General features: G+C 41.3%; 3 protein-coding genes and 1 long non-coding RNA gene across 6 annotated transcripts in view; 1 reads left to right on the top strand and 3 right to left on the bottom strand.

Moving 5' to 3' along the window:
- Positions 1-393: 393 nt before the first annotated feature.
- On the bottom strand, positions 394-9,651 carry khdc4 (KH domain containing 4, pre-mRNA splicing factor). 3 transcript variants are annotated; one of them, XM_017712356.2, is made up of 14 exons: positions 9,291-9,651; positions 8,627-8,798; positions 8,406-8,537; positions 8,064-8,143; positions 7,803-7,855; positions 7,539-7,702; positions 6,617-6,828; positions 6,458-6,518; positions 6,281-6,338; positions 5,279-5,502; positions 3,854-3,997; positions 3,286-3,395; positions 1,774-1,865; positions 394-1,049 (listed from the first exon to the last, which is right to left on the bottom strand). In XM_017712356.2, coding segments are annotated over exons 1-14 (1,728 nt in total). In that variant the 5' UTR covers positions 9,293-9,651; the 3' UTR covers positions 394-825. The 3 variants fall into 3 exon arrangements, 2 of the variants coding, with proteins under 2 accessions (XP_017567845.1, XP_017567846.1); XR_005130090.1 differs by having other exon boundaries at positions 996-1,049; positions 3,286-3,367; XM_017712357.2 differs by lacking the exon at positions 394-1,049 and having other exon boundaries at positions 1,722-1,865; positions 3,286-3,367.
- The window catches only part of zbtb7b (zinc finger and BTB domain containing 7B), a 49,599-nt gene continuing 32,819 nt past the window's right edge, over positions 9,640-26,419 (bottom strand). Inside the window, exons 4-5 of the transcript XR_005130091.1 lie at positions 12,797-12,800; positions 9,640-9,651 (exon numbers count right to left, since the gene is read on the bottom strand). The gene's annotated coding sequence lies outside the window, so the exon portion shown is untranslated. The remainder of the gene's footprint in view (positions 9,652-12,796; positions 12,801-26,419) is intronic.
- On the top strand, positions 9,892-16,865 carry LOC119263087. The gene is made up of 3 exons (XR_005130092.1): positions 9,892-11,040; positions 15,064-15,220; positions 15,978-16,865. It is a non-coding gene; the product is annotated as an uncharacterized LOC119263087 (long non-coding RNA).
- Positions 12,858-25,993, bottom strand: LOC108436099 (NADH dehydrogenase [ubiquinone] flavoprotein 1, mitochondrial-like). The gene is made up of 11 exons (XM_017712358.2): positions 25,865-25,993; positions 24,464-24,576; positions 24,201-24,283; positions 23,920-24,090; positions 18,681-18,864; positions 18,224-18,413; positions 17,614-17,826; positions 16,259-16,425; positions 16,084-16,165; positions 15,056-15,201; positions 12,858-13,476 (listed from the first exon to the last, which is right to left on the bottom strand). Coding segments are annotated over exons 1-11 (1,449 nt in total). The 5' UTR covers positions 25,866-25,993; the 3' UTR covers positions 12,858-13,377.

The raw sequence follows: 26,419 nt of genomic DNA, 5'->3' as shown, positions 1-26,419 counted from the left end.
CACCTCTAGCTGCTAAATTATTATTTTTTTTTTTTAACGTGAGTTGATTTCTTCACATTCTGCATGAGGAGGTCTGGGCCCCTTTTCACCAGAAACAGAACACACTCGCCTGCAGCTAGATTGCCCTCAGCAAACCATTTAGCTAGCCAAGCAGACTCTGTAATGTAAAATGCTTGTTTTTATTTGGTGTATGCAGAAATGCTGGCAATCATGAACTGTTTTGTAGATTATGAATTATTCTGAGACACTAATTATACGTAAAGGACATAGACTTTTTTGAAGCCTGTACCCAGTTACAAACTATAAATCTGGTACCACAGATTAAAAATAAAGACACCATTTAAAGAAAACCAATAAATAACTTATCCAGAGTAGACAATAAAGCGAACCATACACCAAGTACAAATGATTTATTCTGAGAGAGCAGGGGAGAACTGAGTGTTTGAATCAAGAAGTCTAGTCCATAACGTAAAATACCAGTTGCCTGTACAGAAGTAGGTGCAGCCTGAGCACCAGATATGTCCTTGTTTGATCACCACGAAAAGTTTCAGGTAGGAGATGCACCACTTTTTAGCCTGTTATATCAGTTCCTTCTCTTCCTCTTCGAGAAAGCATCACTCTCTTAGCTGTTTAGGGCCAACTGAAGGTCAAAGAATAAAAGACTGCTTGTTGGGTATCATTCAGAGCCATGCACCGGACTCTGCTGTAAAGAGCTTGCAGATGAACACAGTACCTCAGCAGCAGAGAGAGCGCGTGGCTTCCAGTGGCTTCACTCCAAACACATGAGCAGTTGGGGCGAGTGTGTGTGTGTCTGGCACCTTTGTCTCATGGCGCCATCCAGAAGGGCATGGGTTGTGATGTCTGTGTTTTGGGTCGAGGCAGAGGTGGTGTGGGGCAGCGGTACACTCCAGCAGGCCATCCAGGGGGGGATGAGCCTGGACCTATGTTACCTGAGCCACCCGCTTTCTGAGAACTGTGATCGTCCTCTTCATCAGAGGAATCACCAGAGTACGCTACCAGCCCAGTCTTCATACGCTTCACCTGTGGCTCTGTGGAAGAACGGGGGCAAACAAAAGGACAAGAGAGAAAGAGAGAAACAACAACAGCAAAAACATTCAAAGCATATTTTTCCCCCAATTTGGGGAAAGAGGCACACAGCAAATTGCATATGTGGCCACCAACATCATGAGGGAGGGGTGTGGTGAAGATTGGAGACCGCCATTGGTCATTAGTTGGTCGGTCGGTGGGGGCAACGTTTAAGCCGTCCAATCAGGAAGCAAAACGGAAAGTGGCCACACCCCAACCAAATCAAATACGAATGTCCAGCATCCCCCAGAGGGTCATAAAAAAGAGAAAAAAATACAGAGAAAGAGAGAGAGAGAGAGAGAGAGAGAACACAGAAAAAACACAGAAAAGAAGAGAGAGTCCTGTTAGCAAGGTGGTTAAACAAGAAAACAGATGTTCCGTCATTCCGATGATGTCATCAGAGAGGGAGGGACTGACTCTTGCCACCAGCCAATCAGAGAATAAAAGAAAAAAAGAGAAGGCGGGGCCTCAGCAACTCCACAATATTTTGATTAGATAAATTTAGTCTAACTGAACTTTGTCGGCACATCCTTTGAAATACGATCAAAAGATGTGTTTTTTGAACAGCATGCAAAACGCAGTGACATTACTTCATTAAGAGGTATGAGGCACACAAGGAACTTATGCAACAAAGAGAGTGGAAAGCTCCATGAGTGGGAGAGAGACTGTTGTGTATGTGCATCTTACCCAGCGAGGCTGGCAGGGTTCTCCTCTCCTCACTCTTCTGTGTTCTGACTCCACCATTCACCGGCAGTGGTGGCGGGGGCATCAGCTGCCTACTGAGGAGGTCAAAGAGACAAAGAGTCAAAAAATCTGTTTTACAATTATATAATCAACCCAAGACGGCAGATCAGTGATAACAAATTCGTGGAATTTTCCCCTTTACCTCAAACGTAGTCCATTAGCCAAGACATGTTGGATGGCTGAAATTTGCTAATTTGGTCCTGGTTTCACAAGACTGTGTTTAACAGGTACGGAGTGCTTATAACCACCAATTAGCAAACCGAAGGTTAAACTAAATCACACATTTGCCATAAACCAATTCGAGCTGTCAAGTAATCGCAAATAAACTTGCTTATGTGGTCTCTGATACCTATAAAATCTATAATTAAATCTTGAAATCTATAAAAATGTGCAAAAGAAGACCACATAGTTAAATACAGAGTACCAGCCATCTTGAAGTCGGCATTTGTCTACATTTCTGTCCAATTAGGGAGACACAATCTTCTATTACTTGTTAGCCACATTATCCACATAACTGCAGCACAAAACTAAATCAAATTTGAGACAAGTGACATGTTCTGGTGATCCAATACGTTTGGGGTAAGGAGAAAACTTTTAAAGTCAACAGGAACTGGGAATCAGAACACAATTTTCTTTCTTAACGTGACATATTTCTGAGTGAAACAGCACCAGGGTGGGAACTAATTGTGGGGGGGCCTTGTTTTTTTTTTCAGGATATAACTGGACCGTAAAAGAGTGGATGTCCTGAAACAAACCTGCAGTCAGACTGATGGTCAATTATTTATTTGTTGAAAGCCTGATTTTATTGCTTTTTCAAGACACAACCCAGGTGAAGTGCTGGTGAACAAGGGAGAAACAAGAAAAAACCCTTCTGATGATGATGTGGGAACATTTTAAAAAGTGTTTTTGGGTGATTTTTTTGGTGAGCCATACATTAGTTTTTTCCATTTAGCTGGTGAATGAAGAAAAAAGGCAATGTAAATCTGTTCCCTTAGTTTTGCTTCTTTTCTCTGGCAGGAATAGAAAAAAAAGCCCGTAGTGTCCAATTAGCGCTGGATAAACACAGGGTTTCTGTTTTTTTGCCATTTAGTTTGTCAACAGAAGTAAGCAGCCTACAGATCAGTGACTAGGCTAGTATTGGCTGACATCAAGATTCCCAAGGGATGTAAGAAGTACTTCCATAATGCACACCGAGTACTGTAGTGAGACAATGAAAACGATGATGATAACATAAAATGTCAAATCATTGACGCTAAGGGATTTAATCTTGCTCTAGAGAATACTGCATTACACATCAAAAACCATTAAACTGATGTAGGCCAGAGCGTCCCTTTAATATCACTGTTCACAAAACTATGTCTTTAACTCCGTGCCCCCATAACCAGTCTCTAGCAGACCTTTCTCAGAACAACAATGTAAGGGTGTGTAATAAGTAGTTGCATAACCGTGTCCTACCTGTCCCTCTCCCGGGGAGGGCCACAGGGACCTGCAGGTGGGGGTCCTGAAGCCTCGGGGCTGCCCACAGCGAAGCCTGCACCTAAATTAGTCATATGAATGGGTCCATGCTATGAGCAGAAAAACATACAAGACCATTAATACACATCCTCACTAACACCACCCACCCCCTTCCTCAAAGGCAATTATACAAGCATATAAGTTCCTGCTGCAGACATTTATGCCCCAAAACTCCCATGAAGAGGAACATCTCTTTTTCACATTTTCAACCTTTCACATTCAATCTTCAGAGGCGTTTCTGTAGCACTGCTGTCGGAGGAAAACAGGCTGGGAGTGTGATGCCTTACAAATTCACAAAGGAAACCACTGTTTCTGCTTCATTCAATTAAAAGAGCTAAAGGTGAAACTGATCATTATAATAAAAAAGTAACAGGCAAATCACTTACAAGGACAAACTGTTCTCAAAGAATGTCTGGAAAACTTATGATCATCTGTTCGTTTTAATAGTGTAGCAACTGCAGAGTTTAAAAGGGGGGACAATAAGCAACAAAAGAGAGCATCAGCCCACCTGGTATCCCAGCAAACCGCTGTCTGTTTCTTCAGGTACTTCTTCAGTAAAGCGTCGTTTCTGAGGGGTGGAGGCCGGGGCTGCCGGAGCCGCAGGTTTAGGTGGAGCCGGCACAACAGGTGGGAAAGCTGCAGGTGGAAGTGTCTTGTGGAGAGGACAAAAGCATCACTTAAAGCAAAACTCAATGCTCATTATTCAAAAACACAAAACGCTTTTTTGGATAAATACCTCTGTGTGTTAAACATAAGACATTGGTTAAGTATTGAAAAAAGCACTAATTCCCCGTATTTGTTCCAGTAAAAGTTACAGGAATGTTTTCTTTTCTGTGTCTAATACTAAATAATCACAAGGCTCGAATAGTCATGCATGTCTAACATGTAAGTTTGAGGAGTAAAGTACCAAAAAGCTGGAAAAGTATAATAATTAGTGCTACTGTTGAAGGAGAAAATTTTAATCCATAAATCTGTTAAGGTTTATATGCTGTCTGGCCACAGTTTTAGGCTGCAGAGTAGGGGTGTTAAACTGGGTACCTTCCAAGCCAGAGCACAGATACTAGCCTATCCCTTCTTCAAGCGACTTTTATGCCAGTCCAACTCAGCATTCATTAATTCTGTGCTACTGAGACCTCTTAAATACTTGGGGTAAAGTTTCTGTACAAACAAAATTAGAAGGCACTTATCCAAACCACTCCGTGTTAGAAGAGCTTTAGAAAGAAATGACCGAACACGGCCACAGAAGTACGCCTGCAGAGCCAAAGAAAACTTAAAAGCAAGTAAAAAAAAACTTAAAAGCAAAGTTTAAAGAAGGTCACGAACCACATAAGTGGCAGTGGCTGAATAACATGCCAGCAAGGTCAAACACATTGTGGGTGGTAAGCCCAGCTGTCAGCCATCAGAACTTCTTATTAGCTCCTGTGATGAAACTGAAACCCCCAGTAACAGCTGTTCCTGCTTACTCCTTTTTGATAGTTTACCTCTGGATGACTGCCACATGAAGCATTGTTCTTTTGTGTGTGCGGATCAATTTAGGTGAATGATCTGTTCACAGGAATGTTGCATACAAGTCGCATTAAAAGATACCGTAAACAGTCTAACAAAATTTGGATTTGGTCAGAAAATCTGATTTGGGCCACTTCTACCTGCTCTGTGTCTATGAATTCAACTCATGAAGCCCTTGCTAATTAGCTCATGAGTTGAATCAGGGCTGTTTCATATGAAAGTCTGCAGTGCTTTGGCCTATAATGAAACCAGTTTGACATCCTTTCTGTAGATTATTTACTATTATAGTGAGGATATATCTAGTTTAACTACATGCCCTTTCATGCCTTACTGAATTTCTTTATTGGAACAGAGCCATGTTGCATCCAATAAGTGTTTAAATGTCAGTGTTAGTAAGAAGCTAAAAGAGAAGAAGGTGCTCTGTTACCTGTGGTGTTAAGTTAGCTGGAGCAGGTGCGATGGGGTACTGAGCACTTGGAGGTGGAATTGGAGCTGGTGCTCCTAGCGGCACAGTTGGGGGTGGCAGTGAGTAAGGAGCTGGAACAGGTTGTGGAGGAGGCACAGGGGGAGAGTATGAGGGTTGAAAACCTGTAGGGGGGTAATAAGGGGTCTGAGGAGGAATCCCGTTCACAGCAGGTGGTTGAATGAATCCTGTCATACAAGAAGAGAGACATAATATGGAGTTGTGAAATAAGTGAAGAATGGAAAAGCCATGCCTGAAACTCTTCTTCCCCTCTACTTAATTTTCTAAATAGCACTACAACAGTAGTCATCCCAGCGAACCTCTGTGACGGTCAGTCAGCAACCCACATCTCCAGCAACCCACCCAGCTCCCTTGGTATTACTGCATCCAGCCTATTATCTTTCAAACTAGCTGGATACGTTCCAAGTACATCAAACAGTTCCTTGATAGTCTAATGTTATAATATCCATCCATCCATCCATCCATTTTCTAAACCGCTTCTCCGTCAGGGTCGCGGGGTGTGCTGGACCCTATCAAAGCAGTCATCGGGCGGAAGGCAGGATACACCCTGGACAGGTCGCCAGTCCATCGCCAGGGCAGACAGACAGACACAGACACAGACACAGACACAGACACTCACACCTAGGGGCAATTTAGCATAAAGACTGCATGTCTTTAGACTGTGGGAAGAAACCGGAGAACCCGGAGGAAACCCACGCAGACACAGGGAGAACATGCAAACTCCACACAGAGAGGACCCCGGTCATGTTATATTATATATAACATTGTTTATTACTTTAATAATATTTTTTGCTTACTGTGGTGGTATGTAATGGTGGTTAGGCTCCCAAACATTGGCAAATTAAAAATGTGTTCATCAATTTTGCAACAGCCGTTTTTCTATATTTTTCTATCTCCACCTTCTTTTCCTGTGCCATCAAGCAGTGCAGATTAAGATGGGCTTACCTTGTGTGGGCATCACAGCACTCATCTGGCTCAGGTAGCGTGTGTACTCTGCATGCACCTGATGGCACAGGACACAACAGCCAGAATTAGAGCAGTACTGTATAACCTTAATCATATATGACAGCTTGAGTGTGTGTGTATGTGTGTGTGTGTGTGTGTGCGCATGCATGTATTCACTGTTTGCAGGAGGTTTTCACAGAGCGTTTTGGCTGCAGCAAGTCCCTCTGGTTTCGGATGACTGAAAGAGACAAAACAGTGTGAGCGGTTTACGTCTGCATAACACTGAACAGTTCTAATCCTATATGTGGTTCAGATACAGCTTGACAGTGGTCTGACCTGATGTAGATGTACATGGGCTCAAAGGCCTCTCTCCCAGATGCAGGTTCCAGGCAGCCTGAGCCTCTCCCCCTCAAGAAGACTTTCGCTCCTGTTTCAGCCTGAATGTGCTGCAGGTAAGAGCAGCCTGGACCTTCTACACGCTCCTTCACTGAGAAACCCTGGATAGCATGCTCCAAACCCACAAAGACCTTGTCCTGTACATAGTGCATCTGAGAAAGAGAGTGTGATAGTGAGACAATGAGTAGGATCAAGCCGATGTCAAATCCTATCAGTATATCAAAGAAACTTTTAAAGTGATCTATACAGCTAAATCAAATATATGCTTGAACTCTTTAGTGCAGCTGTCAATTTCATTCTTACAGCTACTTTCAACTTGATGACAAAGATGAACTGCTTCCCCACAAGCTTGTTTCAGGGTTTTTTTTTTGTATCACTGATTAACAGTAAGGATTATAATACTAAGAACATAAAAGACAGAGTGATTTTAGTTTAGTTTTAGATTGTTAAACATGATAATAAATAACTGAACAGTGTTTACATTAAGGCTGCACCTAATAAATATTTCTATGACTGATTAATCTATGGATTGTTAATCAACTAATAAAACCACAGTTTTTTCCATTTGTCCTGGCAAAGCACCACCTTTTCTACTGCTAAACAAAAAGGCCACTGCACTATTTCCAATACATTCTGTACTGCATCACAATTTGGCAGAACTGCCATACATATCTTATGAACATTACAATACATTAGAGTTTTTTATTTATTTTTTTATTAAAGTAACAGACACCCCCCAAAAGGTTCAACATCCACTTATTTAATGCCTTATTCGAAAACCTGAAAAAGTAAACCAATGCTTTGACGGATTTGGATATCCAGATGTTTCAGACCTGTGGGAAACACTGATATGTGTACCTACCCCACCAGTAAAGTGTGGTTTGTGTCCTGCAGACGGCACTGCTGGGGGAGGTGGGCCAGTGGGGTGGTAGACGGTGACCGTGGCTCCATTGTATGAAGTGCTGGAGCTAGTAGCAGCCTTCACTACCCCGTTAGTGATGAGTTCTTTTATCCTGTTCACTGCCCCTACAGAGATCAACACACAACAGACTCCAGTTCAACACATCTGTACAGGACCACAGAGACAGCACACTGTTTTGTAGCTGAGTAGGGAAACAGCACTTACTGTCAACAAGTTCTCTAGTTTGACCTTGTACATGTAGATAAAGAGGGCGATCACTATAGAAACAGAAAAATCAATTAGTTGCAGGTGATGCTGAGGCTTGTGCAGAATTAACAATGTCACCAAATATTAACACTGTTTAAAGGAAGACTTCATATCTGTATATTTAAAAAAACACAACCTTTATACTTCATCACATGACTACATATCTGCACCCTCTGTCAGCAACCCAGCCCTTGGTTAACAAAGTCAGTACCGTAGTACCTGGGCAGTGCTTTGGCCTTTTCTTCTGCTGTCATGTAGCGCCCCCTAGTGGACACAGCAGCACCACTCACTCTGCTGATCTGCACAAAGACATGACAAAAAGAGGTTATGCTTGACGACAGAATCAGGCAGAGCCCCAGCACAAAATTAAGGCACCGGTTCACAAGTAATCGTAAAGATAATGACATAAAATGTCAGAATAGTTCTTCCCTAATTATTTATCTACAATTCAAAATGAACTCCCAAATTATGCATCACCAAATCATTTTTCTTTTATTGTTCTATTATGAAAATATGGGACTTAAGTCATCAAATCTATAACAATCAACGAGTGACCCTAACCTCATCCTGAGTTTGTCCTCGGGTCAGAAGGTTCCGACAAGTAAGTGGTACATCATTTATCTCCACCTCTGCCACCACTAGATCGTCCTTTGCTTTTGCTACTGGTGCAGGCTTCCCACCAGCACCTGTGGTCTACAGCAGAACAGAGTTTATTCAGCTTGCAGCTTCTTTGACAAAATCCTGCAAACATTCCAGCATGGATGACTTGAATCAAAACTGACCTTCTCAACTGGACCAGGAGCACCGATCTGTGAGGGCTTTAGCTTGCCCTTGGCCACCAGCATGGCGTTGATTTTGGCAGCCACTGCAGCAGCAGCATCCAGGGCACCCGTGGGGGCTGCATCTGCCTCGCCCCCTGAGCCTGGACCTGGCTGATCCCATTTACTCCGCCGCCTGACAGAAGGAGATCAGAAAAGCTCAACTTCAATTAAACAGGTCTTGTGCCTCAATCACATACTTGCATGTTACAGCATCAACAATCAATATTAACTTAATAATGGATATTCTCACACAGTAAAAAGCAGAGAATGACTTAGACAATTATTACTGATCACTGATTGGCTTCACAACCCGTCAACGAAGGCAGAAGTCCACAGAACAAACCGTACATGAAGCCTAAAGATTCACTTAATAAACAGACCAGCTGTGTTGTGTTACGTAACGTTTGTACCTATAAATAACTATTTTTGTCATTTCGAAATGATTACCCACATCATATAAGGATAGCTAAAAGTAGCACAAGCAGACCGTTTGGAGACCCATGTTAAACGACAGCAAAGAAACGACTACGACAGTGAAAAACATCTCACTATTAAACTATTAAAGACCGAAAGCTCTGATAAGACCGAACACTGTTAGCCACATTAGCCTTATTAGCTTACTTACATTAGCTGAGGGTGTGTATGGCTCCTCGCTGAGTGATACGGATATTTATCTGGATATTTACAGGTCTTCTGAGTAAATCACATTACTCGTGAAATGCTGCTCTGATACCGCAACAATGTTGAGCTTGACCAATGCTAACTAACGCTAATGCTAAGCTGCTCCGCGCTCCGATCGACTTTAAATGCGCTTTTAGAATCGACCTGTACTTTCCTGTCTACAGTGGCTCGTTCTCTGTGTCTTACCCGCCGCTCTGACTCGTATTAAACGACATCAACGACGTTAATTCTCTAATTTTAATGATTTTTTTTCTTAGGGCTAAAATCATCAACACGGCACAACACACAGTGCTGACGCACTTCCGCTTACACTACTGATAACGTCAGCACCGGCTTTACGGTCCGTTTCTTTCATAGAAAAAAACCACAGGTAAAATTATGAAATATAACCGCATTTAAATTGTACATTATAAATGTGACCCAGGCCGGTGTTGGTGTGCTGAAGTGAAGCCGTTTTCTCGGGTTCAGTTTGACTCCTGCACGATTTATTTACTTAAAGGCCCCAGAGACCTCAGTAGCGGGGACGACTCTAAAGGGACACTCCAGCCAAAACGGAAAATTTACTACCGACGTATAAACATTACATGTCTCCTCGTCTTCCACAGCGGCGCCACGGTGGTCTCAGGCAGTCTCCTGAGCAGTGGTTTCAGCCTGTAGACCACAGTGGCGACTGCATGGGGGCTACAGTCGCTTTGAACCGCTGCTTACTCACTTATTTAGATATATGTAGAAATAACGAAATGTTGTTATAAATACGACGAATTATGTGCAAAAGCAGGACAACGTGCCGTGGCACGGGCAGCCGAGGGAGGCTGGCGGGGGGTTAATGTTGGTGCGCTGCTGCCGGAGGAGCTGGCGGCTCTCTGCACTGCCGTCTCAGCGGAGGCAGCCGGGGAGGAGGACGCAGGGCTCGGTCTCTCCACGCGCGCTCGTTGGGATGTGGGCTGGCAGTATCAGGGTTAGTGCTTACCAAGGTGTGAAGACGTGTGGTTAGAGGTGACCTGCCTGCTTCCCAGCAAAGTCTGGGCAGCAAAATAAGCGCAGTTAAAAAGAAAAAAACTATCCTGCGGCTGGACCACCTACAAGTGAAAAACCACTGTATCTCTGACGGAGAAGAGCAAGAAAACCCAGTACAACCCGAAATGAAGGGAACTGCAGCGGTGAAAGCCAAGCCTTAACGCGCCACAACAAAAACAGACACGGCGGACTGTTTTCAGACGACGCTGATCTCCTTTAATCCTCACAAAACAGGCAAACTGACATTGAGTGAGCCGCTTTCCCTTCCGGAAAGGAAAAGGAGAGTTTATCACCCTCGTTCAGCAGCTGGCGCTTTTTGAGAGTTTTGGATGTTTGGAGCTCAGTTTGAGACGTGAATCCTGCAAGACCTGTGAAACGAGTGACCCCGATCATTTACCGCCGCCTGACACTCATGCATGAATAATGCATGCATGCATAAACCGTGTTGGGCGTGTAAAGGATTTAAAATGCCCGACAACAGAAGATGGGCACCTACCTGCGCGCTGTGCTGTAAGCCAGAGGTCTTTTTTTTTTTAAAAGAAATTTCAGGCCAAAAAATTAAGCCGACAACTGGACACTAAATAAATCTGCACCTAATCTTATCGAGTCTTTCTGCTTTCACGGCTTTGATTCCTTCAGCATGTCATGGTCGCTGCCAAACAGCAGCAGCTTACTGGGTAAGTTAGAAAATGTTCTGTTTTCTGTGTTTATTGTGTTGCTTTATACAGTAAAACAGGCGAAATCGACAGGCTACATTGATTATCTGTCATTTTAGTTTGAACTTTAAATGATCTGGCTGGTAAAATCTTGGAAGCTCTTGTGGTCTGTTGGTCTGTAATGTGGGTCGTGAGTTTGAAAAGGTTGCGAGTGTCTGTTTTAAACATCTTTCGGTTTCAAGACTGGGGAAAGCCCCCCTGATACACCTTGAAGGTGGGAGGATCTTTTGAAAAACTGCTTTGAGGTAGATATTTCATAGGTAGCGAATGCTGAAGTCGTGATTCTCGTGGAGGAAACGGGCTGCTCAAATGAGTCATCACATGAAAACGATAGCGAGATAAAAGCTGGAGTTAGCAGGGTAGCTAAACGCTTGAACCTCAATTTGGCCTCTTTTCTCTCATTGAACTGGTAGAAAGTTGCCTGTTAGTCATCATGTGCTGAATAAAGATAGAGAAGCGGGTTCCTTTATGGTTGTGTTTGAAGAGGTAATGTTAGCTTGTGTAACAGAGCTAAAACAAAAAGAAAATAATTATTATTATTAATAATAATAATAACAATAATAATAATTGTAGCCCTTAGTTGTGTGAATTCTTCCAAAGTTATTGTCCATTAGATAATTTTTATGATATATTTCTTGTTACTTTGAGCTCAATTGTTGTTTTATATTTAATTTTTCTAAAAATACTTGATATATTAATACTTTCCTTATTCTTGTTTGTTATGCTATGCTGCAGGTACCCTGTGTGGAAAAGGCTGTGAATAATCTCATATTTTAGGAAGATATATTTACTTCTGAGATGACTTTTTCCAAGCATCGTCTGTAATAACAATCCCAGCGCGTGTGCTGCGTTTTGGACGAGTATTGGCGCGTATTTCACCAAATTTAATACTTTAGTTCCAGACGGAGCTACCGGCAATGCTCCGGGCAGACGGCATCGTCTTTTGGCGCCAGTTGGGAAAATGAGCTAGAAAATGTGCTCAAACTTCTGTTTTCCTTTCCTTTTCTGATTTTATAGAGCTATGCGCAGTTGCAGCAAGCATAACCTTAAAAACGGAGTGTGTGTGTGTGTTTGCAGGTATGTTGTCATTTTGTCTTGGAATTAGTTGGAAAAAATGTGTTGTGTTCTGTGAAGCTTCGAGAAAAAGAAAAAAAAAAACTCCCTCTCTTTGCGAGCTACAGTTCGTCCACTATATGATCGCATATAACACAATGTACTAGCTACGCTGTGTGTTGTTTTTACTTTATTTTTTTATGGGAAATTTATGGGGGCAGTCGTGGGCTGGAGGTTAGGGAACCAGCCTCGTGACCGGAAGGTCGCCGGTTCGATCCCCAGAGCCGACAGCACATGACTGAGGTATCCTTGAGCAAGACACCTAACCCCCAACTGCTCCCCGGGCACTGCGGATTGGGCTGCCCACCGCTCCGGGCAAGTGTGCTCACTGCCCCCTAGTGTGTGTGCTCACTAGTGTGTATGTGGTGTTTCACTTCATGGATGGGTTAAATGCAGAAGTGAAATAATGCAAATACTAAACTCTGGTTTAGGACAGAATGCCCTTTAAATATTAAAATGGTAACAGATCCTCTGTAGAGGCTTTGTCACAAATACATTACATCACATAGACTGTGAGTAAGTTACACAGAACATTTAATTTAAATAGTTTTATTGTAGCATGTGTTGTTTATTCAAGTAGTGATGATGTGAAGATGATGAAGACATCTCTGCTGACACTGTCTTGCTTGCATAAAAAGTTTATTACATAGTATTGTATTACATACAAATCGAGCACCATGGTTTTGCTTGTGCGAGGTTGAAGCCAAAAAACACCTCTGAAGAAAACGGCTCTGACTGCCTGATTTTATATCCCAGTGGTTTACATGAAAATAAGACATGGAATTGATTAAATGACCATCTTATTTGGAAGTGAGAGAGAGAGGGAGAAAGAGGCCCATCTCCTGTGGGACCTTGGACTGTAGACCAGGTCCCCAAACTAAATATTCCATATGAAATTTCAGACCCACACAGCTGGATCATGAGGCCCCAAACTTATAACGTCGGATTTCATATGAAAGCTCAGATCCCTCCCACAAAAAGCTACAATCATGAAAAAATGTGCAATTTTGAATAATTTAGTAAACTACAGCATAGCTCAGTAGTGTACAGCCATAAAAATAGTTAAACATACAGTATAACCATAAATAAAGTGCTGAAGATAATGATGCGTCTGTGGGCTTCTGAAACTCCTACACTTTATGTATGGCATCTACACACATCTACAAGCTATCTTCAAATCAGCCTCTAAATGACCTCTCTCCTCTTCTCGGCCTCTTTGGGATTTGTTGCTTTGAACTTAGAGATGCGTTGCTCCATCACTGGCCGGAAGTGCCGGATCAAACCCTACATGGCATAAATATACGTTAGAGTATGTGTTTATGTTTTATGATTAAACTTATTCCCATTATCCTGTGGCTTCCAGCGCTACTTTTAAAAGACAGCTCTAGTTAAGTGCAACAAAGTCCAACCCTGCTCCTGAAAATCTGTCCTGTAGAGTTTAGTTCCAATGAGTTCTATTGGTGTTTGTGATCAAGAACTGTTCATCCAACACCAGGATCTGACCTCACTTAATGCTCTTGTGGCTGAATGCAATCTAATAATCACAGCAGTGTTCCAACATCTAGTGTAAAATGGGGACAAACTGTTAATTGATTAAATTCATTTTAGAAGAAATGCTAGATGAGCAGGCTTATAAACCTAGTGTACATCTATAGCTAGACAAAAACATTATAATGGTAATTCACTATTGGAACTGCAATTTAGTCTTAAAAAAGACTAGGCTTCGTCCATATCTGGGAAAACTGGCCTTGGTGTATGGTTCTGTGCAAAAGTCAGAGACCACCCTTAATTTATTTCATTTCCAGTTAAAATGGCATTAACTGCAGGTTATTGATTTTTAGGATATATTTATGAGGAGATTAGACATAAAATATTACATTTGGATAACAAAATGGAAAGACAAAGGGAAATAAGTGAAGAACATTTTCTAGAACTGTAGTCAAATATGTGGAGAAAATGAAACTTCTAATTATGCACGACCCATCAAAACTGTCACCATCAGAAAAACAGTTCTTACAGTTTTTAAGGGATGTGAAAGGATGTGTAGCTGCCTAGAAACTTATTGAGAAAAGGAGCAACAGACAAAAAAGTTTGCAAATAAAACTAAGAAGCTGCTGGTGTTCTCAGAATATGGGACTGACTGTCCCAGAGTCCAGACCTCAACATCACTAAATTACTGGAATTAATTGGATCATTAAAAACAAAAAGTTCAACCAGCTTCTAAGACTGAACTGTGGAAGTGTGGAAAACACATCTTTGCAGATGTCTGTGAGAAACTGAAAGTAAGTCTCCCAAAAAAACTGAAGGTTTTTGATAAGGTAATGTGTGCACACTAAATGGTGAAAAACTTGATGTTTTATTTAGTTGTTGAGGCTTCTGTGTAATTTTGTATTAAAATGAAAAGAAATGTCATCACAGTATCAGGAATCAGGTGTGTGTGCTGCTGCGAATCACCCTGTATAACCTGAAATAATAATTTAGTCAGAGGCATCGGGTCAGATTTCTGAATCATCAGATTAATCGGCTTGGCGAAGTTATCTGAAGCACAACCGCTGTTCCAAAATGTTCTACTGCATGTTGCAATTACAACTTTCCACCAGATCCCCAAATATTTTATAGTTTAGCTTTAAATATGTTGTCTTTTTTTCTGACACTGAAAAATGAATAAAAAGCACTTAATGATTTAGATATTAAATAAATGAAAGATGGTCTCTGACTTTTGCACAGTACAGAATGTTGGCACCAAACCCTGCAGGAGCAGAAACAGAGGCTGCTGAAGAACTCTGTCTGGAACATAGGATCTACAGACCCAAGTCATTTGCTCTGTACACCTGTTAGGCAGGTAAAGATTGCTTGTGCTTACCTGAACAGGCCAGGCAGCCCCATCGCCCAGCGCACAGATGGTGTGACCCTCTATCTGCTTGCTAAGCTCCCAGATCATATCAATCTCAGAGGAGCGAGCATCTCCTTTCACAAAGCGCCACATTATGGAGTTCATCCAGTCCACCCCTACAAGGCAGAAAACCAGGTACAATGCAGTGCACTCCTCATCGTATTTTCCTGTATTATGTAATTGAGTCTTGTGAACTCTAGCCAGTGTTTTTCAACCTGTTGGTACTGCTAGGGGGCTGTTGGCCACCAATAGTTATTATTTGTAATTATTACAATATGTAGGCATTTTACCAAACATAAATGACATCATATTTATATATTATAATTATTTACATATTATTGTAATTAATTATAATAATACAATTCTCGTTCAAGCTTTAGGTCAAGGTTGTTGTCTGATCCGGTAAAATGCATGACTGAAATAACTGATATACCTAACTAGTTATGTTTACATTTTCTGTACAAATCAATGTAAACCTTTTTTTTAACATCATGGATAAAAGACTTCAAACAGAACATTTTCACATTTGGTCTTTATTGTGTGACTATGCACTAAAGTGAATTTTGATAGACTACACTGATGTGTGTTGCTAACAGAAGCTTTTGTGGTTGGCTGTGTAGATCATGAGGTGCAAAATTTTACTTGAGGACTATTGAATGTTGGAAAACAATTAAACATATGACTTCCATTAGCTGGGTTGGGCAGTTTGCTGACATTATGGTACAAGTTGATGCAAAAAAAATGCCTGTAGAAATAATCTGATACATTATGCTGCTGTCTGGGTCATTAACAGCACTGTGATTCACTGACATCCTTTTACTTCATTAGAACCCGATGCTGGAAGAATCCAGTTCACTTAAACAAATGTCTTTCTGTGGTTTAATTTGTGCAGGCTTGGTGATACCAGAACAGCAAGGCTGAGCAAAAAGTCAAAGACCAGAAAAGACAAGAACAGAAATCATGCTGCAAATTTCAAACCACATGTTGCACTTCCTCACCCTCTCTGCAGGGGGTACACTGGCCACAGCTCTCATGTTTGTAAAACTCCACCAGTCGAGCAATAGCTCTGATCACATCAGTCTGAAGCAGAGACAGAATTGACTGAGAATGCATACAGAGTTCCTGAAAACAAATGAAATAAAATTTGAAAACAATGCAAACCAATAAACTCACTGATTTGTCCATGACTATGACTGCAGCAGTACCCAGAGCGGTCTCAGCCCTGACAAGGTCATCAAAGTCCATCATCACATCATCACAGACAGAGCGAGGGATGATGGGAGTGGACGAGCCACCAGGAATCACACCCAGCAGGTTATCCCAGCCACCCCTCACACCACCTGAACCATGCACAGGCAAGAAACCGCAAGGAATCAATGTCCGATACATTATTCATAGACAAATTGGAAAATGTATTTTCTTTTGTCCAATATATTATAAACAGTAATTACAAAGGCTAACACAGTGCCCTGTTTTTGCCCACACACCATCTATGTATAGCCAGTAGTGGTGGATATTTCCTTTTTTTTTTTTTTTCAAAAATTGTTACATAAATTTTGCCTACTTGCCGAAAATGAATAGCATAGTGGATAACACCACCTCCTCATGTACGGAATAACTAATGTTTAACTCTCCATCAAGACAGGCTTGCACTGCTATATCAAACCATATGTTGTGCCCAGAGGTTGCACTACTATATAAGTAAGTCCATGGGCAAAACTCCTAAAACATTGGTTTCTATGGAAATGGTCATCTGCTAAATAAAAAGATATTCACAACATTTGTCATGTCTACATATAGTCATTCATATGTGGATTATTCTGTGCACTTGTTTTAAATTGCAAAATTAATTGGTTGAATACAACAAAGTGTTACTTATCAGATAGTATTAGAAATTTCAAATAAGTGCATCCCTCACTCCTACCATCTACTCACATGGTCAGTCTAGTCACTAGCCATTAAAGGGGTGCTTTAACACATGTGAGAAATTTCTGCTTTGTCTGAGGTACACTATATTTCCAAAAGTATTCGCTCATCTGCCTTCACATGCATACGAACTTGAATGACATTCCAGTCTTAATCCATAGGGTTTAATATGATGTTGGCCCACCCTTTGCAACTATAACAGCTTCAACTTTTCTGGGAAGCCTTTTCACAAGGTTTAGGAGTGTGTTTATGGGAATTTTTGACCATTCTTCCAGATTGTGAGGTCAGACGCTGATGTTGGACGAGAAGGTGTGGCTCACAGTCTCTGCTCTAATTCATCCTAAACGTGTTCTATCAGGTTGAGGTCAGGACTCTGTGCAGACCAGTCAAGTTCTTCCACACTAAACTCGCTTATCCATGTCTTTATGGACCTGCTTTGTGCACTGGTGTGCAGTCATGTTGGAACAGGAAGGGGCCGTCCACAAACTGTTACCACAAAGTTGGGAGCATGAAATTGTCATGAAATTGGAACACCTGAATTCAATGATTTGTTGGGTGAGTGAATACTTTTGGCAAAATATTGTATGTCTCAGGTGTCTGACCTGCATGTCTCTCAAGGAGGTCTCTCAGAGAGATGGACATCTCCTCCTCCACTGTGCATGGTGTGTTTACATGCCCAGAGATATTGAACAGCTTCGTTCCTGAGTTTCTCTCGCGCCCAAAACTGGCAAACCATGCGCCTCCTCGACGACATATGGCTGGTGCTACAGCAACTGTCTCAACATTAGCAACTGTTGTTGGACACCCAAACAAACCTTGTAAGAGAAACAAGCAGAAACTTTTACTTTTTATACCAAATAAATATGTTGTATTACTAGTTGGGCTGCATGTTGCCTGACCCATGTGAGAAAAGTGTGTTGTTTGTGTTGATTAGCCAAAAGTTTGGCTCTTTGCTTATGCACTAGAGCTATGAGGCTAATGTAGTTAACAGGCAATTAAGCTAATGTACACTCAAAAGCATTGTGCAAATAGCATCCCTAAATCATCACACACTTGCCACAAATTGTGCAGGTAAGCAATCTTAAATCAAGACTGACTGGATGCGTTTGGGTAAGGGAATACATAGTGTACGTTTGCATTATTCTAACGCATCATTTATTTTATTGAAAAACTAGAAAAGAGCTTCAGATCATAAAAAGGAGGAAACAGCACCTATGTCAGCAGGGAATGGTGGCTTTAGACGTGGTTTGCCCTGCTTGCCTTCGATGGACTCAATGAGAGCCGTCTCCTCTCCACAGATGTACGCTCCTGCACCCCGCATTACAAACACATCAAAGTTGTATCCAGAGCCACACGCATTCTTCCCTATCAACCCTGCAGCATACGCTTCCTTAATTGCCACCTAAGAGAGGAAAAGTGAAGGTGAGGCCCATTCATCAGGTGTCAGAAAATGAATGCAATGAATCAAAAGAGCTTTCTTCACTTTATGAATCATCACATGGCACATTAATGAAACATTAGCAGCTGTCACTCACAGCACTCTATAAAATTAATTTAATCTATGCTTTGTGGATCTGTGCAGATGATTCATCTTTTTATACACAAGAAACCAAGAGTATATGATGGAGTCTGTCAGGGCTACAATGATTTTCTGCAATGGACGCTACACCTGCAGGTTGGAGGACTCATTGTAAAATTCTCCGCGAATGTAGATGTAGGCAGCACGCGCTCCCATTGCTCTGCCTGCCACCACACAGCCCTCCACCAGCTTATGAGGGTCATGACGCATGATTTCTCGATCTTTACAGGTACCCGGCTCACCTTCATCTGCATTTACCACCAGGTACTTAGGCCTGTAATTGGGGAAAGAGAACAGCGGTGAAAAGAGAGAACATTATGTTATTGATGTTACAATAGGGCTATTATAGTATGACAGGTGGTACAGAAAGGCAAGTGCAAGCTTATCACAGGCCTTACATTGATGCAGGTGTTACAGTAGGTCCGGTGTTACAATGAAACAAGTGTTCCAGTAAGGCAGGCGTAAAGCTATCGCATGTGTTACAATAACCCTGTAAGACGTGTGTAATAGTAGGGCAGGGGTTACAGTAAGAGAGCTGTAAAGCAGTCACAGGTGTGTAAGGCAAGTGTAACAGTGAGGCAGAGGTTGTCGTGAGGCAGGTGTAAGATTGTTACAGATGTTATAGTAATGCAGTTGTTACAATAAAGCAGATGTAAGGCTATCATGTGTTCCAGTAAGAATGGTGTTACAATAAAACAGGTGCTTCAGTAAGCTGTCAGAGATGTTACAGTATGGCAGAGGTAACAATGTCATAGATGTTACTGTAAGACAGTTATGAAGCTATCACAGGTGTTGAAGTAAGGCAGATATGAAGCTATCAAAGGAATTAAAATAAGGCAGTTAAGATGCTATCACAGTTGTGAAAGTAAGGCAGTAATGAAGCTGTCACAGGAGTTAAAGTAAGGCAGTTATGAAGCTGTCACAGGTGTTACAGTAAGACAGTTATGAAGCTATCACAGGAGTTAAAGTAAGGCAGGTATACAACTATCACAGGTGTTACTGTTAGGTGGGTGTAAGGCTATCACAGGTGTTAAAGTGAAAAAGGTGTAAGGCTATCACATGTGTTGAGGTAAGGCACTTATGAAGCTATCACAGGTGTTAAAGTAAGACAGTTATGAAGCTATCACAGGTGTTAAAGTAAGGCAGTTATAAAGTTATCACAGGATATTAAAGTAAGGCAGGTATAATACTATCACAGGTGTTACTGTAAGGTGGGTGTAAGGCAGTCACAGGTGTTACAGTAAAGAAGGTGTAAGGCTATCACAGGTGTTGCAGTAAAACAGTTATGAAGCTATCACAGGTGTTAAAGTAAGACAGTTATGAAGCTATCACAGGTGTTAAAGTAAGGCAGTTATAAAGCTATCACAGGATATTAAAGTAAGGCAGGTATAATACTATCACAGGTGTTACTGTAAGGTGGGTGTCAGGCAGTCACAGGTGTTGCAGTAAGACAGTTATGAAGCTATCACAGGTGTTAAAGTAAGGCAGTTATAAGGCTATCACAGGAGTTAAGGTAAGGCACTTATGAAGCTATCACAAGAGTTAAAGTAAGGCAGGTATACAACTATCACAGGTGTTACTGTTAGGTGGGTGTAATGCTATCACAGGTGTTACAGTGAAAAAGGTGTAAGGCTATCACAGGTGTTGAGGTAAGGCATTTATGAAGCTATCACAAGTGTTAAAGAAAGGCAGTTATGAAGCTATCACAGGTGTTAAAGTAAGGCAGTTATGAAGCTATCACAGGAGTTAAAGTAAGGCAGTTATGAAGCTATCACAGGTGTTAAAGTAAGGCAGTTATGAAGCTATCACAGGAGTTAAAGTAAGACAGTTATGAAGCTATCACAGGTGTTAAAGTAAGACAGTTATGAAGCTATCACAGGAGTTAAAGTAAGGCAGTTATGAAGCTATCACAGGAGTTAAAGTAAGACAGTTATGAAGCTATCACAGGTGTTAAAGTAAGACAGTTATGAAGCTATCACAGGAGTTAAAGTAAGGCAGTTATGAAGCTATCACAGGAGTTAAAGTAAGGCAGTTATGAAGCTATCACAGGTGTTAAAGTAAGACAGCTATGAAGCTATCACAGGAGTTAAAGTAAGGCAGCTGTGAAGCTATCACAGGAGTTAAAGTAAGGCAGTTATGAAGCTATCACAGGTGTGAAAGTAAGACAGTTATGAAGCTATCACAGGAGTTAAAGTAAGGCAGTTATGAAGCTATCACAGGAGTTAAAGTAAGGCAGTTATGAAGCTATCACAGGAGTTAAAGTAAGGCAGCTGTGAAGCTATCACAGGAGTTAAAGTAAGGCAGCTGTGAAGCTATCACAGGAGTTAAAGTAAGACAGCTATGAAGCTATCACAGGAGTTAAAGTAAGGCAGTTATGAAGCTTTCACAGGAGTTAAAGTAAGGCAGCTGTGAAGCTATCACAGGAGTTAAAGTAAGGCAGTTATGAAGCTATCACAGGTGTGAAAGTAAGACAGTTATGAAGCTATCACAGGAGTTAAAGTAAGGCAGTTATGAAGCTATCACAGGAGTTAAAGTAAGGCAGTTATGAAGCTATCACAGGAGTTAAAGTAAGGCAGCTGTGAAGCTATCACAGGAGTTAAAGTAAGGCAGTTATGAAGCTATCACAGGAGTTAAAGTAAGGCAGTTATGAAGCTATCACAGGAGTTAAAGTAAGGCAGTTATGAAGCTATCACAGGAGTTAAAGAAAGGCAGCTGTGAAGCTATCACAGGTGTTAAAGTAAGACAGCTATGAAGCTATCACAGGAGTTAAAGTAAGGCAGCTGTGAAGCTATCACAGGAGTTAAAGTAAGGCAGTTATGAAGCTATCACAGGTGTGAAAGTAAGACAGTTATGAAGCTATCACAGGAGTTAAAGTAAGGCAGTTATGAAGCTATCACAGGAGTTAAAGAAAGGCAGTTATGAAGCTATCACAGGAGTTAAAGTAAGGCAGCTGTGAAGCTATCACAGGAGTTAAAGTAAGGCAGCTGTGAAGCTATCACAGGAGTTAAAGTAAGGCAGCTGTGAAGCTATCACAGGAGTTAAAGTAAGGCAGCTGTGAAACTATCACAGGAGTTAAAGTAAGGCAGTTATGAAGCTATCACAGGTGTGAAAGTAAGACAGTTATGAAGCTATCACAGGAGTTAAAGTAAGGCAGTTATGAAGCTATCACAGGAGTTAAAGTAAGGCAGTTATGAAGCTATCACAGGAGTTAAAGTAAGGCAGCTGTGAAGCTATCACAGGAGTTAAAGTAAGGCAGCTGTGAAGCTATCACAGGAGTTAAAGTAAGACAGCTATGAAGCTATCACAGGTGTTAAAGTAAGGCAGTTATGAAGCTTTCACAGGAGTTAAAGTAAGGCAGCTGTGAAGCTATCACAGGAGTTAAAGTAAGGCAGTTATGAAGCTATCACAGGTGTGAAAGTAAGACAGTTATGAAGCTATCACAGGAGTTAAAGTAAGGCAGTTATGAAGCTATCACAGGAGTTAAAGTAAGGCAGTTATGAAGCTATCACAGGTGTGAAAGTAAGACAGTTATGAAGCTATCACAGGAGTTAAAGTAAGGCAGTTATGAAGCTATCACAGGAGTTAAAGTAAGGCAGTTATGAAGCTATCACAGGAGTTAAAGTAAGGCAGCTGTGAAGCTATCACAGGAGTTAAAGTAAGGCAGCTGTGAAGCTATCACAGGAGTTAAAGTAAGACAGCTATGAAGCTATCACAGGTGTTAAAGTAAGACAGCTATGAAGCTATCACAGGAGTTAAAGTAAGGCAGCTGTGAAGCTATCACAGGAGTTAAAGTAAGGCAGTTATGAAGCTATCACAGGAGTTAAAGTAAGGCAGTTATGAAGCTATCACAGGAGTTAAAGTAAGACAGTTATGAAGCTATCACAGGTGTGAAAGTAAGACAGTTATGAAGCTATCACAGGAGTTAAAGTAAGGCAGTTATGAAGCTATCACAGGAGTTAAAGTAAGGCAGTTATGAAGCTATCACAGGAGTTAAAGTAAGGCAGTTATGAAGCTATCACAGGAGTTAAAGTAAGGCAGCTGTGAAGCTATCACAGGAGTTAAAGTAAGGCAGTTATGAAGCTATCACAGGAGTTAAAGTAAGGCAGCTGTGAAGCTATCACAGGAGTTAAAGTAAGGCAGCTGTGAAGCTATCACAGGAGTTAAAGTAAGGCAGTTATGAAGCTATCACAGGTGTTAAAGTAAGGCAGGTATAAGACTGTTACAAGTATTACAGAAAGGCAGTTGTAAGGCTATCATAGGTGGTGCACTGAGGCAAGTATTAGGCTATGACAGGTGTTACAGTAAGGTAGAGTGGTACAGTAAGGCTATCAGCAGGGATGGGGGAGTAGCAAATTTTTTTGTAGCTAACTACAAATTTTAGTAGCTGTAGCTGTAGGTCCTACAAATTTTTGTGTAGCTATAGCAAAAAAAATTGCTACAATTTCGCTCCAAGCTTCAGGCAATCCGGGAAAAATGAGCCACATAGCGCGGTCGGTAACTGGGCTGGTGGCGACTGTGCAATCCTGACTGAGCCGCAGACAGCTCGAGCAGATGGGCGCGTGCTCGCCTACGCGCTGATCACCCCTTACTAGCAGGCTTGACTCAGGGGTTGCAACTGAAATGTTAAGAAGAGCCATTTTGTCCTTTCAGCAATAATAAAACCAACTTGGGAGGCACGACATTTTCTGTCCTTTTTACCCTCTTGGCTGTAAGTATGTCTCAGTGTGTGCTGACAGTAAAGGCTAAAAACATAAACACAAACTCACTTTGCTCTGCTTTAACCTTTAGCTCAGCCGTAGCCACATTTCTCACGTCTCAAGAAACTTTTCCGCAAGTTTCTTGTAAAATGTCTCTCAATGTTTGACTTTTTATGAGGCTGAAGTTGCTTCTCATCCTCCAGTGTCTTGTTCAAATTCTCCCGCTCCACCTTAAATGGCACAGCAGGACAATCTAATTTAAGGTGGAACGGGAGAATTTGAATGAGAAGCAGGAGAAAGAGAAGCGACTTTACTCTTTCAGGAAAAGTAGCTAAATTATAGCTGGCTACAAATTTTGGGAAAGTAGCTACAAAGTAGCTAACTACTAATATTTCAGTAGCTATCCCAACCCTGGCTATCACAGGTCTTACAGTAAGGCAAGTATACAGCTGTCACAGGTCTTACAGTAAGGCAAGTATACAGCTGTCACAGGTCTTACAGTAAGGCAGGTGTAAGGGTTGTAAGATGTTACAGTGAAACAGGTGTATACAGGTACTCTAGTAAGGTAGAGGTTACAATAAAGCAGGTGTTACAAGAAGACAGGTGTATGTTTTTCTCAGTAAGAGGTCGACCTGCCATCACTTGGTTTGTTCATGAAGCTCCACTTCATCCCGGTAGGGAAGCCAGCTCCGCCTCTCCCCCTCAGCCCTGAAACCTTCACTTCATTTAAGATCCACTCAGGGCCCTTCAGCAAGATTTCTTTGGTCTTATACCAGTCTCCTCTCTTCAGCGCCCCCTTCAGTCTGCAAGAGGAATACTCAGTGTTAACAGTGGGCTTTTAAGGAGCACTTCACCAAAAACAGGTGTGACAAACGCAGTGACTGTATTTCTCTGAATGCATAAATGTTGATACCTCCAGTCATGGCGACCATACAGGTTAGTGAAAATTCTGTCTTGGTCACTCAGGGGCCCAAATTTAATTTTCTTTGGTTTTTCCTGTTGATACACACGTACACACAGTCGGTGAAGGTCAGAGAACCAATTAAATGTATCTGGATTTTAATTATTTAATCCAAAAAAAGAAAGTGTTTGCCAAATGTTTGAGGTTAGTTCTGTCTCTGCCAGGTGGAATTGTCTGGATGTGTGAAATGGAATGTCAGTGGAATTTAGGTGCACCTGTTGCTTGGCATTAGTGGTCAGGCTTCGTCCTGCAGGTGTGGAGTTGTATAGAATCAACCCTGCAGACCGCCCTCCTGTCCAGGTGAATGACCGTCTCAGCAACAGCATCACTGTGAAACCAGTATAGGCTAAATAACAAACAATGGCCTAAACCTTTAAACATCTTCTGACTCAGAACACAAAGGCCATTATATGCTAAATTTAATTTGAATCACATTTAAAAGTGTATTAGCTTCTAACTGGTTGTACACAGTTACAGTGCATGGAAAGCATTCAGTCATGGAGGCCTCTGCAAAAAAATGCATCCTCCAAGATTTCTTTGGTCTTGTAACAAAAATTACAGAATAATAAAATGTTACAGACAAACATTTTCAGCCTTTGATGAATTGCTTTATAATAATTTTACTCACTGCTTCCAGCCTCCAAACATGACTTAATGTGAAGAGAGTTACATTATGTGGCTTTCGGCTTAATATGATACTGACCACATGCAGCCTATCAATCCATCAGTCAATCAATCAATCACTCACTCACTCACTCAAACAACAGTGGTCACTTTAGGGACCTCAGCTGGCAGTTTTTATGCTACTAGCACTGAAATAAAAGAGCAACAGACTTTTTAACTTCAGTCCAGTGGGAGTAAAACAGACTTTATGGAGACTGTTAGACTGTTGAACTCATGAATTCTTGAACAGATCTGACACTCCAAGGAAAATTTAGCAATCATTTATCATTAGTAATACTTTTATCTGAGACAGTTTCGGATGACTGCCTACCACCAGCACTTCAAACTGTTGCTGCGTCATTTTTCCTTTCACATAATTTGTGTTTGCATTTATAAGGTAAGTAACCAGACTGTTTTAAAATTCAGATTTTTATTGCTTTGAAATAAATTAACAGAATGATTACTTAGTTCTGTAAACTATTCAAAATCTCCTTTATGGTTAAAGCATCAAATGTTTGGACAGCTAAAATATTACTTTACTTTCTTATAATGAGGCCAAATCAATGAGACACAAAAGGTTGTACATGAAATCTGTTCCTGTAGAGGTTATTATCAGGCTCCACCGAAATCATTTCCTCATGCGATTCAGGGGATTTAGGTCTTATTTGAAGATGAATTTGGGTTCCAAATTTGAATTTGGGTTCCAATTGTCAAATGCCCCCGAAAGCAGAGCAGTTTCCCTCTTTTTATTCGCTTCCATAATGAGGAGATGAAAGTCAGGAAGGTCAATTGGCCCTCCTCCTAGTCAGAGTACAGAGTGTGAGCAGAAATATGAAGAGACGTTATCGAGTGCTGCTTAGTGCTGCTTAGGAAAATCCCTCTAATCCCTATTTAGCTCCCCGGTTGAGGAAAAAAAATGAAGGTGGCATAAAATATGAGGTAATGTTACTCACTTGGCAGACGTATTCAACCTTGGTCACTTCTTCCAGAAAGTCAGAAACATCCAGCTACAGCTGAGCATTCCAGAAAACCAGCGCCTAACAGAGGACCAGCAGTGTGGCATGAGTTGGATAGGTAGGGCTCAGCTGTGACGTGGCATTAATACGACAGCAGGTGTAGAGCCACCTGGGTCACTAAATTAACATTTAGACAGTCTGAGCACACAGGACACAGATGGACTGTATAACTGGGAATATGTTACATATATCAGTATTAAAACAAAGTAACAAATTACAAGAAGGAAGATTTGAAGGGTCTGTGTCCTGGAAAACCATTTTCCTCATTTTGAAATAAAACATTCTAAAAAACCTGTATGGTAAGTGGAGCTGATAAAATGGACACAAGAAGGCATAATTAATTCATTGGCCAGTTGGTGTATTACACATAAAATATATTCTATATAAAACTATTTTAAAAAGTGAGGATAATTCAGTTTTCCATGGGCCCTTTAAAGGGCATCTAAAACTATGTCAATGTCCATTTCTTCTAATGATCACCAAAGAGGCCGA

This window comes from Pygocentrus nattereri, chromosome 3 (assembly GCF_015220715.1).
Source record: "Pygocentrus nattereri isolate fPygNat1 chromosome 3, fPygNat1.pri, whole genome shotgun sequence".
In the NCBI taxonomy this organism is placed as follows: Eukaryota; Metazoa; Chordata; class Actinopteri; order Characiformes; family Serrasalmidae; genus Pygocentrus; species Pygocentrus nattereri.
The sequence above is the reverse complement of the archived record's forward strand: the minus strand, read 5'-3'. Positions and strand labels throughout refer to the sequence as shown.

Bases quoted from the DNA above. Each gene is read 5' to 3' on its own strand.
- khdc4 (XM_017712356.2), bottom strand. The intron at 5,503-6,280 runs GTAAGCCCATCT...CTTGTATGACAG, and splicing joins TGCTGTGATGCCCACACAAG to GATTCATTCAACCACCTGCT. The intron at 1,866-3,285 runs GTAGGACACGGT...TGACCTCCTCAG, and splicing joins CCTCCCCGGGAGAGGGACAG to TAGGCAGCTGATGCCCCCGC.
- LOC108436099 (XM_017712358.2), bottom strand. The intron at 24,091-24,200 runs GTATCAACATTT...TTCCTCTTGCAG, and splicing joins TATGGTCGCCATGACTGGAG to ACTGAAGGGGGCGCTGAAGA. The intron at 18,414-18,680 runs GTGTAGCGTCCA...TTCCTCTCTTAG, and splicing joins ATGAGTCCTCCAACCTGCAG to GTGGCAATTAAGGAAGCGTA.